The sequence below is a fragment of the Gossypium arboreum genome, chromosome 12 (genome assembly GCF_025698485.1).
Source record: "Gossypium arboreum isolate Shixiya-1 chromosome 12, ASM2569848v2, whole genome shotgun sequence".
Classification (NCBI taxonomy): domain Eukaryota; kingdom Viridiplantae; phylum Streptophyta; class Magnoliopsida; order Malvales; family Malvaceae; genus Gossypium; species Gossypium arboreum.
Window position 1 is genome coordinate 1,885,802 of NC_069081.1, and position 20,842 is coordinate 1,906,643.

Sequence of the window (20,842 nt, forward strand, 5' to 3'; positions counted from 1 at the left end):
TTACTCGAAGAATTTCTTCATGAAATTTTAACACATGCATATTATCATATTATAAGCCTCGTAATAATCATAAAATAAATATTTTGATGTCGGATTTGTGGTGCCGAAACCATTATTCCGACTAGGCCTTATTTCGGGATGTTACATTATTATAGTCCTATTCCATAAAGGCTGATTCAGGTTAAAAATGATGTTTATCATTCGATGGTCTCCCAACGGATTGATGATTCAGAGAATGGGTGGGTAATAAATTGGCTGAAGCTTTCAAATTTACCCTTACTATTATCCTTTCTTTCTCACTTTTGAATCTTTTTTTTTTCATGATTCTTCTCCACTTAATTTAAACCCTTTTTTAATCCCATTTCCTACTAACTCTATTTGCGTTTTCACTTCTTCTTCAACTATTTTTCCCTTCAATATATTGACAAAATTGAAAATTTCTAATAGTTTAATCCATTAAAAAAAAAGAAATGAAGCGTTTTTTGGATCATCTCACAGGATTCAAGATCTGATAAGTTTTAATTCGGACCCAAATTTCTTATGGGCTATGTGCTTGTTCTTAGATTTTTTTTTGACCCATAATAATCATTGATCCAAGGGGAATTTGTATCATTTATAGTATAATGTTCTTTTTAGTGATAAGAAAACATAAAATAGGAATCACATAATCCTAAGCCAAAACCCCTTGGAGGTTGTTCAAACAATTGTAAAATATCCTCATTGCTACGAGCCATTTTCACAAGATAATCCGCAACTGGATATAAAATATTATGTTTGGATAATTTACAAGATAATTTGCAAGTTGATGTATGAACATTTTAGATGTAAAATATAATTCTCAAGCTATTTATTATTTTTAATCTTTTGCTTTTTAGTTTAAAAGATAATTAAATTATTTGTTTCGCTAACGATATTTTAATACATTAAATATGCATTGTCGTTTAAAAATAATAAAATAGATTCTATATTATTTTTCTAATATTATATATTATGATTTTTATTAATTCATATTTTAATAATAATTATATTAAGAATGTTATTAAATTATACAATATTTTATTGAATTATATTTAATAATAATTATGTTAAAAATGATTAAATTATTTATTATTTTTATTAAATTATATTCAATAATAATCTTATTAAAATTTAATAATAACAACAATAATAATCTCATTAAAGCCTTTTTCCTTATACTATTATAATATCTATTCCATTTAATCAAATAAAAGAGTACTATTATAACTCTATTCCATTCCATTGTACCAAACAATTGAATTATTGATTATAACTCTATTCCATTACATCTCTTTTCTATTACAGCTCTATTCCATTTACCCCAATCAAACGTAGCGTAAGTATTCTGCATATTCTTCTTTTAATGTTAATTTTGTGTCACAAAATTTAAAATTAAATTTTACATACCCTTGAAGTTAAAATTTTATAAATTACATCACTAATTTTTTATATAATAAATTAGAACACTAATCTTAATGTACATTAAATAATTTTAATGAAGAAACTCACTCAACATTTATATATCGCAACGAGAAGCGTCGTCTCGAGCCTAGCCCCATAGGCGGAGGGGGTTCCAATACCCTCAGGTGTTCGATTTGGCACAATATTTTTTATATGGGGGCTTTCAAGGGGTGTAAAATTCAAACTTGTTCCAAGAGCCCTTCGTGCACCGTCTCTGATCATCAGTGAAATGTAATTGCCTGCGGAGCTTTTCTTGAGGATGTCTGGCTACTCGTCAGCTTTGATAAGAGGAGAACCTCGGAGATTGTTGCCCCTCATGTTTAATCGTAGTGCTTGGTGTGTTCTTTCATGGCTTCTACTTTGCTTCTGTCTCCTATTTTGATTAAAATCTTATGACGAAGAGCTCGAACTGTGCCTTGAACTTGTCGCACTATCTATTTCTTCAGTTTCTGCTAATTTACCTTCTATTTCATATAACTGGTAAAGTTTCATCGACCTGTTAATCATCAATATGTCCTTGAGATGCTTATGTTCAAGGCCAGAAATATTGTAATTCTCTGTTTGATTCTCCAAGCTGTTGATGAACTGCTAGTAGACTAGTTTTTGACTTCAGGGCTATTTTGTTGGCTAGGAAGTGATTGACAAATAACATTGACAACTTGCTAAAATTTTTAACCAGCCCTTGTTGTAAGGAATTGTACCAATATTTTGCATTTTCTCCAAGAGTCATTGGAAAGACTCTCCACTTTAACTCATCTAAAACTATCTGGACATCCATGTAGCTTCTATACTACGACAGGTGATCAGTTGGATCGCTCTTACCCTCATAGGCCTCCATTTAGTAATGAGTGGAGCCAAAAGGTCATTGGCATCCGACATCCGTTCCATTTACCCATCTGAGCAGTTCGCAGATCCTGCATTTCTTTGCGCAAAGTTTTAACTTCATTTCTCCACATAGCTTCTTGCAAAGGAACATGTTGGGGGTACATATTCCGAATCCCCACGTTGTGGGACATCCCTGCCAATTTTTTTTGGTACTTTCCGCTTCATTTCTCCGTTAACGTATTCCTTGTTATAGATTATGATACTGCCCCTTCCCGACCGAAGAGGCTCTCTCCTCCTTATCGTTGCACTGCCTCCTAGCAGTACATTAGGTTGTTAATAGCTCCTAAATATTACGTTGTAAGAGCTCTTATTGTTGTTGGTATGTTTTCTGTTGCTGCTGGAGCTTTTGAGACTGTCTACACTGCTCCTACAAGCTTCTAAATTGCTCTTGGAGCTTAGAGAATTGTTGAGAGCTGACATTTTGGTTTTGGGTTGTGTTTCTTTAATTTTGGGGTTGGTAACCAGGGTAGATCTCCTGATATCTTTGTTGATAGGAATATTTCTGTGTACTGCCATATGGGTCATAATAATAACCCTTGAAATTCTAGTTAAGTTGTTTTGATCAATTTGTGGGTTAAAATTGTTATTTTGATCAATTTTAATGTTTGGGATATTGATTTTTGGGTTTGTTATTGAAAAGATTTCTAAGTCAAATTGAGTCTATGCATATCACACAGAGCTGCAAAGGGAAAGCGATGAAGGAGGTGGAGATTTTGTAGATTGGATCTCATTCTCTCCTTAGGCTCCTAACTTTATAGTCGTCCCTTATCCCCTGTCTTCAAGGTACCACATGTCAAGTTGTTATTAGTTGGTCACAGGCAAGTGGCATAACGCTATAGGCCTAGATAGAGTGACATTATAATGTGACCAAAGTCATCTCGAATGGGATGTGATGCTTGGGATTTGATAAGAAAATTAACGAGTGGGCTTGCTTATTAGACAAGTTACTAACGGGAGGGTCATGGTGAGGGTCAAATGGTCTTTATGTGGGACCTCGGATGATGATATTATTTGATTTGCTCGAAACCAGTTGGGAGGCTTTATTAAAGCGTAATATTATACAAGTTATTTAGCATTCCGCTTATAATCATTGTTGAGTAAATTTTAAAAAAATTATTTTTACATATAAAAAATTTAATTATATCGTAAGTGTGATATAGTTTAATCTTTATATATGAATGAGTCATTTGTTTAAAATGTAAGTTAATCTTCTTTTTTCTTTTAAGAGAGAGAGAACAGTGACTCCATATCCAGCGCCATCAGAGTGTCGGTGCAGCTGGGCGAAGGTAGGCCCTCTTGTAATTCAATGAAACCCTCGACTGACTCGACGCTCTTATCGTGAAAACCTTGATTTGTTTGTTAGGGCGTCAACTTCACCGTAATCGGCTGTTTTTTTCAGCCTAGAACAGACTAATTGTATCCTTTCACAAAGGAAGTTTCGCACACGCCGTACACAAAGACAAGCAGACAAGTGGTGTCTGTAGCAACATAGCACGAATAGCGCTATCACATCCTGAGGCCTCCGAACAAACCAAAGTCTTTCATATGGTACAAATCTGGACCGCTTTAAATAACGATGACTAATCGCCCCATAGATTTTCATATCGATGATGGAGCTGCTCTAGCACATGCGTCTTTCGCTCCATTTCTTTTTCAGTTTTAAAATTATTATTTTATCTCTTGAGAAAATATTTTTCATACATTTCAAATATATTCTTATAATATTAAACAGAGAAATTATTAGTAAATAAAATGATGTGAAGTAGCTTTTTTTTTTTTTTTATGACATCTCTAAAGGAAAATAATCACCCTCCCAAAGTATCACCATTAAGCATTAAATCAGACACATAAACGAGAAAGGAACTAATCATAAAAAAAAATGTATCCTGAGGATGGTCCAAAACCTAAAATCATAGTTTTCCAGTAACCCACTAAATGAATGCTTCAATCTTCATTCTCCAACCACACATCAAAACACAAAAAAGGCAAACAAATTTAAATACGGGTATCCTATAATTATGTCCCTAAACGTCAAAACGGGTATTTTTCATATGATACCCCCTCTCCTTCACCTCCAACCAGACACCAAAACAACCATGAGGCCTACCACAAGTGATCCCGCTGAAACAGATAGCAATGAGGAGCCTGAACTACCAGGAGCTGGCGCAGGGGCTACTTCATTTGCTCCTTCTGACAATGCTGTGGGCGCCCTGGCCGATGTTGATGGTTGCATTCCTACAAATTTGGTAGGGGAAACTAAGTCAAATGCTATGGTAAATCAAGGGTCACCATAGGTCAAGCCTGTTTGGATTTTAAGGGTTGGAATTGGCGTGACTTGACTGCTTTTTGAGTTCTTAAATGAAACTGGATTCACCATCAATTAGAATCTTTATTTTAAGAAAGGAACAAAAGATTTGATGACATTGAAATACTTCAAAGAAAAGATAAGGATTAGATTTATCAGAACAGACCTGGTGCACCAGCAGGTGTGAGAGATACTGCAAAGGAAAAAAAAAACACAGTTTCAGTTATCAGTTCTAAATCCCCAAAATCTCTTCTTTTTCTCCCCCTTGTTAATGAATGACTGCATGAAAACTTGAAAAGGATGCTTCACAATACATAAAATTCAAACGTGCCCTTTGCCTACAATAGAAATTTGCAACAAAAAATGGCACATTTTAGTTACCCAAGAATAACCAAAGGGGGCTTCGTGATTTTATCTAAGTCAAGATTCCACAATTTATGTTTATAAACAAACTAGTACATAGGTTTGAAAAGGAAAGAAAAGGTTAAGTCACTCACTTGCGCAGTTAGTAGGAGGAGCAGAGACTTTGCAAAGAGCAGGCAAACTCATGGCCTTGGTGACATTCAGAGTAACACCCAGAGAAGCACTGCTCTTATAAGCCTCACACAAGCACTCAGCGTCGGTTTTCAGCACAGTTTTCAAGCCAGAACAACAAGTTCCTTCAGGCTTCGACACTTCACTCCCGCTGGATACGAAGGACAAACAGTCGGCCATGTTCAAGATGAGGGAGGAACAGTCCACGGAGGAAGAGGAAGAGGAAGGGGAAGGGGAAGGAGCCGACGCCGTGTGGTGGTGGTGGGCGGCATCAGCGGCCAACCAGACAGATATAATGGCAGCAAGTGTCAAAGCAAGAGAGAAGTTTGATGCCACCATTGTTGGGAGAGGAAACAGTGGAGGCAACAATTGGGTATAGTGGGAAAAGGAAGAAAAGGAAGAAAATGAGAGGACTTTGATAATGGAGGAGTGGGGGATTTATTGGAGAGAGAGGAGCATGTGGAAATTGGGAAATCTAGTCGGTGCCAGTAGAATGGGAAACGTATACGTGTCATGGTTGCTTTATTTTTTTTTTTTTTTGTCAGAAGTTTTTTTGAATTTTAAAAAATTTTACTTTAATTTTATTTTAGGTACAGTAAAAATATATTTGACAGCGGCACACATTTATACTCACGCAGTTAAAATAATAAAATATCATCTGTGAGATGTAGCATAATAATTACTGATCTTATTTATTAATTATAAAATTAGGGTTCAATCAATTTCTTTATAAAATGAAGTACATTTTACGATTAATTATTTATTTTTGTGAAAATTACTCACAACGGGAGAAATAATTATTATTATCAGTGATGAATGTTTTAGTTTTGACCAAAAAATAAAAATCAAAATATTTTAAGATAATAATGTAATCATATCATATACAAGTAGTTCTTTTATTTTATTTTTTAATTTTAATTTATGTGTGGAGATAATTAAAGTTTTTATCAAATAATCGTTTGACATGATTTCAAATTATGTGGCTTTATCTCCCCATTGTATAAAAATATATTATTATTTAAAATAAGTAATAGGCAGAAAAGAAAATTCTATGTGATGATAAATAGTTTATTTTCATTTTTATAGGAAATTAATTTCATTACACCAAACAAGAGAATGTGAGCCAATAAAAGAGAGGACAAAAATTAAGTCCCAAGTCGATAAACTTATCATATACATCCTGTTCTAACATTCTCTACTTTCATCAGATAGATCAAATATAGCATCGTGATTTAAAATTCAGGAAAAACTAGAATGAGGACTTTTCCATTCAGACTGAGTCACATAAGATAAGGTTACCCTTGTAAGCATATAAGCTACCTTATTAGCTTCCCAATCGGAGCCAACAAAAGGACAGATTTTGGAATTGAGAAGTAAGCACTCAACATTATTTTTAGGTAAATGACAAAAATATATTTAGTTGTACCTTCATTTATATATTGGTTAAATTATGTTATTAGTCCCTGTACTTTATGAAAGTTATGAATTTAATCTCTGTAACACCTCTTACCTGAACTAATAATACATCTTAGTACAAGATGCTACATTTAAGCACATAATCATATTTTGAAATCACATTCATACTAAACCTAAGTACATGCCATCTCTAAAGTCTAAAATTTATATATATACCAAAAAGAACTTGAACTTTGAGAGTTGATGGGATCCTCATGAAGAAGTACTGCTTGTATCTTTTATTTACGTCTTTCACCTATGCGTTTAAAATAAACGCGATAAGCTACGTGAATAGCTTGGTAAGTACTCAATTGAATTCAATCTTATCATATATATATATATGTATATATATAATCTAAATAAATTTTTAATAACATTTATTCTCATAGTTTCTTTCATCAATATGCTTAAAATTTCAATGTTGGAAAAAAATCCATTTTGAAAATGATTTTCTTGCATAACGAAAAATAAAAATTTTAAAAACTGAATTGGTTTGTGATGTTTATAGTAATAAACCCTTTACCGAAATCGCAACTATGTTTTCAACTAGACTGATCCTTGTTGTTCCTGGCTTTCAACCGAATGACCTTCTCCGCTATTCTCGTACCATGAATTACTTCAAGTGTAGACTCGAACGATTCAAATCAAACACTGAACTAGAAATAGTTTTTTTTTTTTTTTACTTTCAGTGTGAAACCAAAATCTCTTTCAACAGAAATCGGTAGAATTGTTTTTCCGAAAAATAGAATTTATATTTAGAAAATAAATTCTCACTATTTTCGGACAAAATAACAATATCTCAAAGTTGTATTTTTTAGCCCTATGGTGTCATCTATTTATATGAAGAATAGGTGAAACCCCAGTTGAATTGTAGAAGTTTATTTCAGATAGAAAAATGAGCTCCTATTCTAATTAGAAGTATAGGGGGCAGCAACCTTAGTTAAACAAACTAGGGCTTGTTGTCCCTCTCTTTAAACATAAGAGGTTTTTGGGCCTCTCACATATCAGGTCCAATTATAAGCACTTCCTGAACTTTTAACCTAGTATTTTATAATTCAACCTAACCTGATATTTGTTTTTCTATTTCCCAAAATAAACATCTCAAATTAATTTAAATAAATTACTTCCCAATTTAATAATTTTCTCAACCAATTCTAACTTCGATAAAATCATGAAGACTTTACCGTAAAAGAAGCAATGAGAAAATATATTTAATATTTTTACATTCAACGAGTCACTATGACCAAATGATTTATTTTCATTTTCAAACTTTATTTAATTTGAAAACCATAGATTCATTTCCATGTTATTTCTATTTTTTGAGACAACCATATTCATTTCCAAATATTTTCTATTTCTCCATTTTTATCATTTCTATTCATTTATGTTCATTTAATTCAATATGCAATTCATTTCTGGTTTCAACGAGCTAATGGAGGGCCCAATTGGACATATGCAATTAAGGTTCAAATGATTTATAATTAAGTGTCATCTTTTCACCTACTAATTATAAACTTATTTAGTCACAAAGTCATCCCACTATAGTATCGTGATTGAGCTTTCCCCAACGACACACTATTACGAAAGCAACTCGATCAGTGTTCGTCCAATGACCTTGTCATAAGTGTATTACCCTCATAGGATATCCTTAATCTTTTTTGGGATAAATTCGTTCTCCCATGATTCTATTTTATTTTATCGTAACCATTACATCTTCCTTCATGAAAAATCAATTGCTATCAAATAGTAATCAAGTCATTCATCACAAAGACGAACAATACATGGCCACGTTTACTTTTCATCAACCATGTAATGCCAATGAGAGGATATCATTTACCTATATCTCAAGCTATGAATTTCACTATTATAAATGACACTACATACTGTAGAAGTCGTATACCCAACGCACCAGCTTTTAGTTCCTTATTCATTTAAACTCAGACTTTTATTTACATCAAAGTATATGAGTCACACATACATAGTTTACCATCCACTTAGGATTAATGTATGTCACACTTAGAACGTCACAAGTGAATATATCCATAAACGGATTCAAAATCAATTCTTCTTAGATCCAACCTGATGTACTATCTGTTATATCTATGTGTCTATCTTCTGGAGTCATCCTAAATGTAATACCCCTCACCCGATTCGGTCACCGGACCCGAGCTATAGAATGTTAGAACAATTAATGGAATGGAACATATCTATAATCAGCTTTAAACTTGAAAGAAATAGCAAACATATCATACATTCATATTTGAAATCATACTCAATCAAAATCGAGTCTCAAACAAGTTTACGAGAGATTTTAACTCAATTTGGGGACAAAGAATAAGTCAATTGAAAACCTAGTACAAAGTATGGAAATTTTACAAATAGAGGTCACATAGTCATATGAAAAACTATGGCTGTGTGGATATAGAGTCGTACGATTATGTAACTCACTGAGACCGTGTGGACCAAAAATGCAAAATCTCAACAAAAGTCGCATGGTCGTGTGCGAGAGCCGTGTAACTAACTGGAATCGTGTGCAAAAATAATGACCATATGAACAGTACTTGCACGAGCATATGGCTAGCTCATGTGACATTCAGGAACTGTGTGGGCCATCAAATACTCTACCCTAGTGATCATATGACCTTGTCATCCGCCCGTGTGGAGACACAAGGCTATGTGCCAAACCATATACAGTAAGAATGAGCCTTTAGATGCAAGTTACCTATTTCAACTATTCCAAATCTTATCCAGTACTACTAATCAATATTAAACCTACTCAAAACATGCCAAAACACACCATAAACATAGTCCTAAACATTCATACAATAACTTCATTTGCATACTTGTCATTCACAACATTACCAAATCAAACATTATAACATAATAATTGGAACATGATCTAAACACCAACTCATATACATATATACAAGGCTATCAACTAGCCTAAATTCAACTTCAACATTCATCTATCCATATACATACATCAAAAGAAACCAATCCAAGCCTCCTACTTGCATATGCACATATAGCCCAAAAACACCAATTTACATACCACTTGTAACCGAGCCGAAATGATCAAAAAAATGTAAGCATACTTAATGCTTAGTAAGTTTGTACAACATTAACACAACTTACCCGACATTAACATAACTCATGAATTAAACACATATATAAATGTAAATACGAAACATGGTATTCCTTGACCATCTATGCAATTTCACCATCCATCAAGGTTAGTTCAACTTCACAAATTAAGTATAAAACATAGTTTATGCAAATGAATCATAATATATTAAACATATTTGTTTCATGTAGCCATATTCATATCATAATTAGCTCATTCTTCCGTTTCCATATCATAAACCCTATTTTCGTCCAAAAATTTATAAGGAAATAACCATAGATACTCGAGATAGAGTTGCTCACACGAGCTGTGAATATAAGTGCTTACATGAGCTGTGAAAATTGGCCTGCTCACATGAGCTGTGGGTCGCGATGAAAACTTTACTCGATTCTACTTACATGAACTTTGAAGGATTCACAACACATGCTGGACCTTTGCCATTGGTAAAACATCCAAAACCAGCACCCGATACCTTATACGCCCTAATGACATGTCATTTGTATCCTAGTTTTTCACTAAGTTTGTACGGGCCTCAATTCATATCTATACCATTTTAGTCCTTTGAACATCATCATATACATATAATTCAATTATATACATTTTTATTTTCAATCACAGTCATCAACTATACTTTACAATTTAGTCCATCCAATAATCAAATCATTATTCCATAGCAATTCAACTACAAGTTATATACATACCATACTACAATGACAAGTATAAATCAAAATAAGTGTTACACAAACTTACTTAACCAAAAAAAGCAACAAATATGACGTCAAAGGCTATTATGCAAGTTTTCCTTTTTCGCATTTATATTCCAGTTGATTTAATTCTTAAACTGTATAATAATTCATTTAAAATTTCAGTTATAAATATATTAAAACTCCTTATACTATGCATATGATAGCTTAATTCCATTTTTCAAAATTTCCCTAAATTTTTTAGTTTATTCAATTTAGTCCCTAAAATCGAAACAACTATAACTTGCACATTTAAACCCTAATTTTTAATATGATTTCAATATTATCCTTACACAACTATCAAGTGCCTATATTTGAAAAAATTTCATACTAATCTCGTTATTTTTCCATATTAGTCCCTAAACTTAAAACTAACAAATATTAATTTACAAATTAGTCCTATTTCATACACAAGCTTCAATTTCTACCATTTAACATCTAAAAAGCTTCAAAAGAAACAATAGCAGCATTTAAAATCTTTGATAGTTTTACAAATTAGTACCCAAGTTAGTTAGCTAGATTAAGCTACAATGATCTCAAAAACATAAAATTTATGAAAAACGGGCTTGATTTTTATACCATGCAATAAGAAGAAGCTTCGTCGAAAAATCCTTAACTCAACAATGGTGATTTCGGGTGAGGAAGAAGAAGAATGAAAGTGGAAATGTTGTTTTGTTTATTTTAACATATAATACATTAACTTAATAAAAATTTAACATGTAAAAACTTTAAAATTTAAGGCACTAACCGTCCATCCCCTTGAAAGTGGTTTAATTACCACCTAAACCCTCAAAAAATATTAATTAAGCATTTTAACTAATAAAAATAAATAGCAATTAGTTTTTTTCGATTTTTATGATTTAGTCTTTGTACCATATTTAATAATCAAATCACCAAAATTATCATACCAAAATTTATTATAACATTATAATGGACTCGTAAATTTTAATAAATAATATTTACTAACTCAATCATCAAAAAATGGGGTTCCAAAACCACCATTTCTGGTACCATTGAAAACAAGTTGTTACACGTTCTGATGCCCAAAACAAAGCATGTCCCCAATTGGGCTTGATAGATGACATATTATTCTTTCAATCGGTTTACTTATTTCTAATTAGATTAAAGACACATTTAGATTCGTCTACTAATATAAGTTGTCTTTCCATGTTACGATCCGACCACGTAATACCATTTAGTATTAGTTTAAACATTAGACTACCAGTGAGCTAATATTTGCTTCTATTTTGCTTTGCATGCAAAAACCACATGAGGATATTACACAAAGTATATTAATGTAATCCACAAATTATTTTATTAACCAATCTATTCGAAAAATTTACAAGTATACATAGACGAAAATACTATACTTAGGGCACTAGATCCAACATTTAATTCATTTTCCAAAACATAAAATCATTTAAATTAACTTTATAACTTATAGTTTGTACTTTAACACATATAATCACTGATCAACTTTCATGTTCACATATCAAAATTTTTTTCTCATATCACAAACATAACATAAACACTTATGTCACACCCAAAAATGTTAAAAGAGAAGTACAACAGTAATTTTGGGTATCTAATTATAAAACTTCCTATTTATAAGGGTATTAGTGTAATTACGTGAATCTTGCTAACTGATTTGGTAATTGGCCAGATTTCAACTATTAGTTTCGTTACATTAGAACTAGGTATTTGCTTTAGTGGGAAATATTATAAACACTTATGTCACACCCAAAAATGTTAAAGGTTAAGTACAACAGTAATTCTGGGTATCTAATTATAAAACTTTCTGTTTATAAGGGTCTTAGTGTAATTATGTGAATCTTGCTAACTGATTTGGTAATTGGTCAAATTTCAACTATTAGTTTCGTTAAATTAGAACTGAGCATTTACTTTAGTGGGAAATATTATGATAAAGAACATTAATTTTGATACTGATGAATTGGTTTTGGTGATCAAGTGCGAGAAGGTTATATAAGGATAGATGTCATTCTTCTGGGAGCACTCTCTCATTTCTGTATTCATTTTCTTTATTCTATCTTCTTCTCTGTTTTGTTTTGTAAGAGAGAAAATTTAAGGAACGGTTTGCATGGGAAGAGAAACTAACGTATTAGCTTATGAAATTGAGAATTTAGTAAACTGATAATCTTTCTAACTCTTCTATATCTTTGATTGAGGAAAAGGGAAGAAAAATTTAGTATTTCAATTTACTTCATTAAATTTGTACTATGATGATTAAGGTTATAGTTAACCTTTAAAGTTTCTTTGCATGCAAATGAATCATGATTTTCTTACATATGTATGCCTTCGTTTTGATTCTAATGTGGTTGTTATGCTTAGCTAACCGAAAAAGAGGATGCTTAAGCAAAAAGGGAAAAATTAAGCAAATATAGTTGGTATCAGCTTTCAGATATTTTGTTGGTGAGTTTCTAAACTCAAATCCTCAGTGTAGTTTTATGTATATCAGAACTGTGTTGTTGTGGTATGTTTGACTTCATATTCTACTAAGGGTGAGGAGTTGAATTATTTTGGGATGTTTTTTATATGGTTGAAGCATGCAAAGTGATGATGTACAGATGCGTGTCTGGTTGTATGTATACGTATGTTGTTTTGATGAACTGTCACTAGTAAAGTAATTACTAATGAGGTTATCATTGAAATAGTCTGATAAGTGATATGTCTGGTATGATCTATGTTGTGTTATTAACAATATGTTTAGTTGAATGCTTGTTATATGTCAGTTGTAAAAATAAATGATATCGGAGTGTGGAGGTATGTAATGGTGGATGGAAGTTGAAGAAATGTCATGTTGTGCACCTTGTGCCACATGTTATTATTTTTGTAGAGGTTCGAGCGGGTTGTATGGAGAATGTATACATATAATATTTGGTTTTGCTAAGGTTCGATTGGATTGTACGAAGATATATGCGCACATGTTTATGATAACCCTACGTGGGTTCTTTCAAGTAATGACTTTGCAGAGTCTAAGGCTTAAAGCCTTACGTATGTAAGCAAGTCCCACAGACATGGGCACATGCAAGATGAGGTGGTCTGTTGGACTTATCTCATTATTCAAGTTACAACAGCCTGTTGGACTTGTTCTCTAAGCTTCATGACAAAGTTATACATGGAATTTCTCTGTGTGGAAGTTCGTGGAACAGTTCGCATATACGAATATGCATCTATATGTAAATGTTCATCTATGGATCTGCACGTGTGAGTTCGCCATAAATGAATTCGCATTAATGAATCTTCTATATAAATCCGTATGTATGATCGTTCACTAGATTTATCCTTATGATTCAAGCTATGGTAGTTAGTTGATCTTATATTCATGTTTCAAGTTTAAGAGTTCAAAGAAACTATTTTTCTCAAGAGTCAGTATAGACTATTATTCCAGCAAGAGATCGCATGAGTTTGTCATTATATTCAAGCTACGAGATTTCGTATAAATTATTTTTCTCAAGCCAAAATTCATAGGGATATTCTTTCATGTAGGAGTCCACCAATAACTATCTTTAAATCGAGTGTCCACAGTGACTATTCTCCAAACAAGATTCTAGCAGTGTCTATCATTTAAGAATGAATTCACAAGTAAGAACCCGCTTATATGAATGTACGATTATGTTTTTGCATATAAAGGTTCGCAAGTATGGTCTACAAGTATGTATTGGACAATCTTAAGTCCGCGTATATAAGACTGTATATGTAAATCCGCATGTAAAAATTCTCTAAGTGTGAATCTCCATGCATGAGTTTTCTGGAATCAATCCTCTGTAAGTTAATCTACAATGATAATACTTGTTAACGTAATTCGTATATGTTTTACTGGCAAATAAGGTAACAATTGATCTTGTATAAAATTAATGCAAATGGGTAAGCGAAATCACTCCGCATTGTAGCCTATAGCATGAGCGATAGAAATGAAGAATTGTGTCAATGCAGAAAGTATAAAAATTTTCAAGTTGAGCCAACGCAAGGGAGAACAAGAGTACGCTAGTAAGATGTGCGAACTATACTTGTGCAAGTGATGTCAAACAAGAGATTTGACCCCTGAAGTTCTAACTTATAAATTCATAAAGGGTATGTTTTATTAGTAACTTACTAAGTTTATTCAAACTTACTTAGTTTTTGTTATGTTTTTCCAGTTATAATGGTTTATATAATGAGTTGAAGAGGGGTCAAGCCAGAATTTGTTCAAGCTTAGGCGAACTTGTGTTATTAATTTTAACATTCATATAGTGGGGCGACCTAGAGGTTGAGCCTCAGGGTTAGAATTTTTTTTGTAACTAAGTATGAACTTGTGTATTTTATTTACAACGAAGAGAAATCAATTCAAAATATTAAAGCTATTATTGTTAATTTTTCATAAGTCCGCTTGTTAAGATTTTTTTCTTAAACTAGAAATTTATAGTTGTATTTTCATTTAGCAAGTCAGCTAATTAATCATGTTAATATTTTATTGACAATATGTGAACTAAGTTAAGTATGATTAAAGAAGGCATATTTGTTTGTTTTATTCAAGTTATTCGTACATTCTAGTTGCAAATTTTTCATAGTTTGTTTCGGAGATGACATGACATTTTGTAACCAGACCTGTCGATCGGGTCAGGTATAGGGTGTTACAACTTAATTCATATGTTTCATTTAACACTTAATTAACATATATTACTGAAACACATTTATCACTATAACATTTTTACTTTCGCATATCACTATTGCAGTTCATAGTGAACTTAGAGGAGTTCAGTAATTTCGATACATTGTAGAGATTCAGGCTAAACACGAACTCCTAGCCTATAATAGAACTTTAATAACGAGAACTTCAGAAAGAATATACGGGAACTCTAGTAAATATATCACATAAACCAATACTCCTCTTTTAATCCCCTTTGGACCCCCGTATCACCAACCCTATTCCCATCCGAACCCCTAACCCTCTCACCTTCAAAATCATTTCATTATCATATATCATATTTCTTCTGAGTTCATTAAGGCATTTAATCACATATTACTTTCATATAATATACTTGATATATCACACATATACCACGTTGTATCATATTACTTATTCACTTTGACTCACATGAACACATTCACTACATTTTTATTTCACATATTCATTTTATTCACAATTCATAAATTACAAATATAACATATATTCACAACACTTAACACTTTAGATTTCAATTCACCATCATTAAGCATTTTACTTTCTTATAACATTTCACTTAAATATTTTATTTCATTATTTTAGCAAACATAGTAACTTTTGAACATTTTACAATTTACTCCTTAAATTCATGAAAATTTAATAATTATTATATTAATTTAAACTTCAATACTATCACATAACATTTCATTTAAGTCTTTAATCACAATATTGGTTTCACATAACTCCTTTTATACACTTCACAATTTAGTTCTCCTTACAATAATTTCACTATTCTACATCCATTCACTTATCAATTTAAGAAAATAAATAAAATTTCACTCTTTATAATTTAATCCTTAGTTTCATGAAATTCACTAATCACGAAATTATCACTTTATCATTTCTTACATTAGTAACATACCTTTAATTTCAAATTCACTACTAAATTCAATATTCAATATTCATAATTATATCTTTTTCTTTTTCATATTAAAATTTTAAATACTCAAACATTCAAAATAAAATAAACAAGCTTAAATTCAATTAAGTACTTACCTCTTTCTTCACTTTCCTATGATTTCCTTCGCTTTCTCCTTCAACTAATTGATTTCTATGGTAGAAAATGATCTCAAAACACTCAAGGATATGAGCTTAGGCTATGATTTTAAGGTAGAACTCAAAAAAAAGTTCATGGAAAATTTTCTTTCTCTTTCTCTGTTTCTTCTTTCTTCTCTCCTTTTCTTTCTTTTTTATTTTTTCTGCCCAAGTTGCTGCCACCCCACTTTACCCCTCCTCTAGAAATCTTTACATTTTTCCCTCTCTTTAGATTTAATCCTTATTTCGCCAATCAATTAAATTCCTCCACTTTTCTTCCATAGTTATCACATTTTTACTTGAAATTTTACAGCTCATGAGCTTATGTGTTTTAACATCATCATTGCGCTTCAAATATCATTTTAAAATAGAAAATTTTTATTTAGGTCCTTCCTTCACAAAATGAAAAAAATTACTTTTTAGGCCATATATTTTTCCACTTTACTCAATATAGTTCTTATCTCAATTTTGCAACTCCACATTTCAATAAATATCCATGCCACAATCATAAAAAAAATATTTCTTCAAATTTTGCCCCTTTCAAAAATAGTAAATTTTCACTTCTATTCCTTCAACTTTCACAAATTTACAATTTAATCCTCATTAAATTCCATTATTCGTACTTTCTCTCCAAATACTTATTAATTAAAATGATATAACTCAAACCAAAAGTCATCAAAACCAGACTTAAATTCACCGAATCTATATCAAAACATTAAAACCCAATTGACCAACCCAATTCATGGAAGCATAAGTCTGTATATAACTGATCGGAAATCAATTGATTTTGATCTAGTTCATAGCCATTTTGGTTTGGGTACTAACGGATTATAAACATTTTTTATCCAGTTTAAAACTTTTAACTTGAATCTGACTGACTGAAACTTGTGCAAGCAACATTACATGGGGGAATTTAAAAAGAGAAATTGCATGTTGAAAACTTCTACCTCGGTTGCAGGAAACTGAAATCACCATTTTTCATCTTCAGAAAACTTAAAAAAGCCTTAGAGCTGGACTTCTCTATCAAATATCCAGCTGAATGGAACCCTGGGTGCTTCCTTGGCCCTTCCTTGAGCTCTCTCTTCCAGCCTTCGAATTCTTGGCGGAAGTCCGCACACATAATCCTGAGCTTTACGCCCATCGGCTGAAAGTCCAGTTAACTCCGTCACCTTCCATTTGTTCACCAGGAACTCTAGTATATCAGCATAGTCTCTGGCAGTGTAAACCCCAAGTCTCTGTGCAACAGCTGAGAAATTATCAAAAAGATTGTCATCTTGGCCATCATACATCAAGTGTGCTGGCATGGAGATTTTCTTCCTCATCATGTCAGCAAAAGCCAGGACTGTTCCGTAGGGATCGATCTCAAAGAGCTTTTCAACGATTTTAGTATATGCAGTCTCGTGGCGCTTTTCATCAGAGGCAATGTTACCACATATCTGAGCCAACTTGATGTCACCATGCTCCTTTGCGAGCCGGGCAGTATTCCCATGGGAGATGAAAGTTGCCCTTTCTTGGAATGATGCGTAGATGAATCCCAGATAAGGATTATTCTCGGTACGTGGATCCATTCCTGATCCAATCAAATACCGGATTGTCTTCTCAATTTGCCTCATGTCGACCCTTCCGGACAAGTAGAGATACTTATTAAGTAGATCACCATGCCTGTTTTCTTCAGCAGTCCAAGCCCCTGTCCAAATTGCCCAAGGAGTAAGGCTAGCACCTGTTTCATCACGAACTCCATCTAAGGTATTAAGCATTGTTTGGTAAGTTGGAAGAGCTTCCTCCGTGATCATGTCGCCAACCAAAACAACAAAGTAATCATCTGGAATCTCCTTTGCCCTTTCCCTAAGTTCTTTGACTTGCTCGTGAAATCCATCAGACGCAGAATCTGGAAGAAAATCTTGGGGTTGCCAACATTTCTCAACCGGTTTGAGGTAAGTTAGAATGTTGTTCTCAGCCCAGTCCTCCAAAGATTTGAAGATCTCAATCTTCTGAGGTGGCATCGAGTGCGTGACCTGAACATGCACCTCCCTAGGAGGCATGAAAGGCTTCTTGAGATCGACCTCTTCGGAACCAGAACGAAGAGTAGAGGCCATGAAAAACTTGGGAGACCTAAGGCCGGCCATTGGTGGAAGAGCAAATGAAGGGAGTTTCTGAGATTGAAAAGTGATGGGATTGAATTTCAGAGCCATTTCTTTTTAGGTATTTTGGGGGTGTAAGAGCTCTTTTTCTTTTTTGTTTCGGTTTGAGTTCTCGAGCTTTGGCAGCTTCAGTTTCCTCCACAGAGTTCCAAATACTAATTTCACTTTTGAAATATTTATCCTTTCTCAGAAACCAAAATTTAGGGTATTATAATCTCTATATTGTAATTAAAGGTTAGTAATTAAAAGTTAGGTTCAATTGATAGTGTTTAATAAGAGTTTTAATCTCTATACCTAATTTTTTAAAATATAATTATTATTTATATTTTCGTAATAATCATAATAATTATTCTTTGCATTTGAACTAATTTATTTGAATAACATAACTTTTCAGAAAATATTTGTAATGAAAATATATTGTTTTCTTGAAAGTTGTTATGTTATGAAAAAATATAACTTGTGCCATAAGTTATGTACTAATTGACACTTTTTTTTAATGAAAAAACATACTGTACTTACATGTGCTCAATAATACTATTTTTACTAAGGGTGTTCACAGCTCAGTTAAAACCGAATTGACACAGTTCTAAAAAGAATGAAAGCAAGTGAAATATTCAAGATTCAGAAGTTAAAATCAGTTTCAGTTTATCATCTACTCTAGTAAATTTTGCTTCTAAATCATTTGTTCATTAATCTTACATAGTTTCTAACATGGTATCAGTCGCCAGTTGATTTTGGGATCTATGGCCACAATAAACTCCACCGATTCCGCCTCGGTTGAGCCGAGTCTTGCACCATTCAATGGTGATCGTGTGATTAATTCATTCCCACGTCATGATGTCGTCAAGCTTGCTGATGATAGCAGCAACAAGTGAAGTTAGTTCTAGATGGTTATGATCTCCTCTGATTCCTCAATGGCACCTTACCTCCACCAGCTCGGTTCGTTCAAACTATAGACAGATCTTTATCTCCAAATCCATCGGTTCAAGTGTTCAAACAATAAGATCGACTTCTAACTTTGTGGCTTCTCTCCACGATTGGTGCGTCGCTTCTACCGTCCTTCACCGATGCTAAGTTGGCATACGACGTCTGGACCACGGCAACCGGACCCCTTTGCGGCCGACACAGGTGCCAAACAGTCGCGCCTTTGGCATGAACTCCATTCGTTAAAGAAAGGTAACATGTCCATTAAAACTTACATTGCTCAGATTAAGAGTCTCTGTGCTTTGTTGGAGACCTTAGGATCGCGAATCTCGGATGAAGAGAGGATCGAGATCATACTTGCCAGACTGTCGTTGGAGTTCTAGGCCGTCGTCTCCTTCGCCTCGCTATCGACTGGCTTCATATCTTTTCAACGTCTTGTCAATGCCCTTGTGGAGTGCGAAAGTAGACAAAACCGTGCGATCCAGAAGATCTCCTTCCATGCGAACCTAGTTGAGCCCGCGCTGTCGCACGTGGTGGAAAGCTCAGCCCGTGGCGGTCGTTCGTCCCCTCGAGGACGTGGGATAACATTTCGCCCTCGAATTCAGTGTCAGATTTGCAATCGTTTTGGGCATCTGGCCCAACGGTGCTACTACCGCTATCATCGAAATTCTGATGCCCCATTGTCGACGCCTCCGATTCAGTCTCAAGAAGGTCCGACCGTGTCACATGGGTGTCGTTCTGCCATATCTCCGCCTGTTGGTGAAATGGGAGTGCCAGATGGAGGAAATGTAGGTGATGACTGGGTGTTTCTTCACGTAAAAACACCTAGGGTTAGCTATTATTCTAATGTTGGTCAAAATTAAGAAAATTTTGGTCAAAATCATGATTTTGATCCACGTAAGTTGGCTTTGGAACATATGCCTAGGCCTAATGGGCCGCCTATGATTGGGCGTGATTTTAGACATCCTAAGAGTAAATTTGGCCATTCTATTGGGTTTCCTTATGGTCATGGGCCGTGTGATAAAGGAAATTGTAGTCCTAGGCCATCTTCTAATCATGTGCAAGTTGGTCCTTCGTGGGATCTCGGGCTGAATGCTGGATCGACGGGTGGTGTCTCGATTCTTTGGCACACAAAACCACGAGCCCGCATATACTCAGGCTCTAATCCGTGCATTGGGCTTCCTCAAGTCGGCGATCTACATGCATCTGATTATTCTGACACTTCCGAGTCCCATATCAACACTGCTCAAGTTGGATCTACTGCTGGTGAAAATGATTCCTACATCCCGATGCCTGTTGGTTCCACATCCTGGTACCCTGATTTTGGTGCTAGTCATCATGTCTGCCGGGACATGTCGACGCTGCGTGATACCACACCGTACTCAGGTATGTCCTCTCTTTTAATGGGTGATGGAACCCCTGCTCAGATTTCGTCAATCGGTAATGGTATTTTACCCACTCCATCTAAATTGCTATGTTTGTCCAGTGTATTGT

General features: G+C 33.7%; 2 protein-coding genes across 2 annotated transcripts; both read right to left on the minus strand.

Moving 5' to 3' along the window:
* Positions 1–4,198: 4,198 nt before the first annotated feature.
* Positions 4,199–5,700, minus strand: LOC108477108 (non-specific lipid transfer protein GPI-anchored 11-like). Its single transcript, XM_017779563.2, has 3 exons — positions 5,167–5,700; positions 4,836–4,862; positions 4,199–4,599 (listed from the first exon to the last, which is right to left on the minus strand). Exons 1-3 carry the CDS (start codon positions 5,540–5,542, stop codon positions 4,433–4,435), a joined length of 570 nt encoding a protein of 189 aa, XP_017635052.1. The 5' UTR covers positions 5,543–5,700; the 3' UTR covers positions 4,199–4,432.
* An 11,322-nt stretch (positions 5,701–17,022) lies between these two features.
* LOC108477301 (stearoyl-[acyl-carrier-protein] 9-desaturase, chloroplastic-like) lies at positions 17,023–20,229 on the minus strand. The gene has a single exon (XM_017779803.2). It carries the CDS (start codon positions 18,473–18,475, stop codon positions 17,288–17,290), a length of 1,188 nt encoding a protein of 395 aa, XP_017635292.1. The 5' UTR covers positions 18,476–20,229; the 3' UTR covers positions 17,023–17,287.
* Between the last annotated feature and the right edge of the window lie 613 nt (positions 20,230–20,842).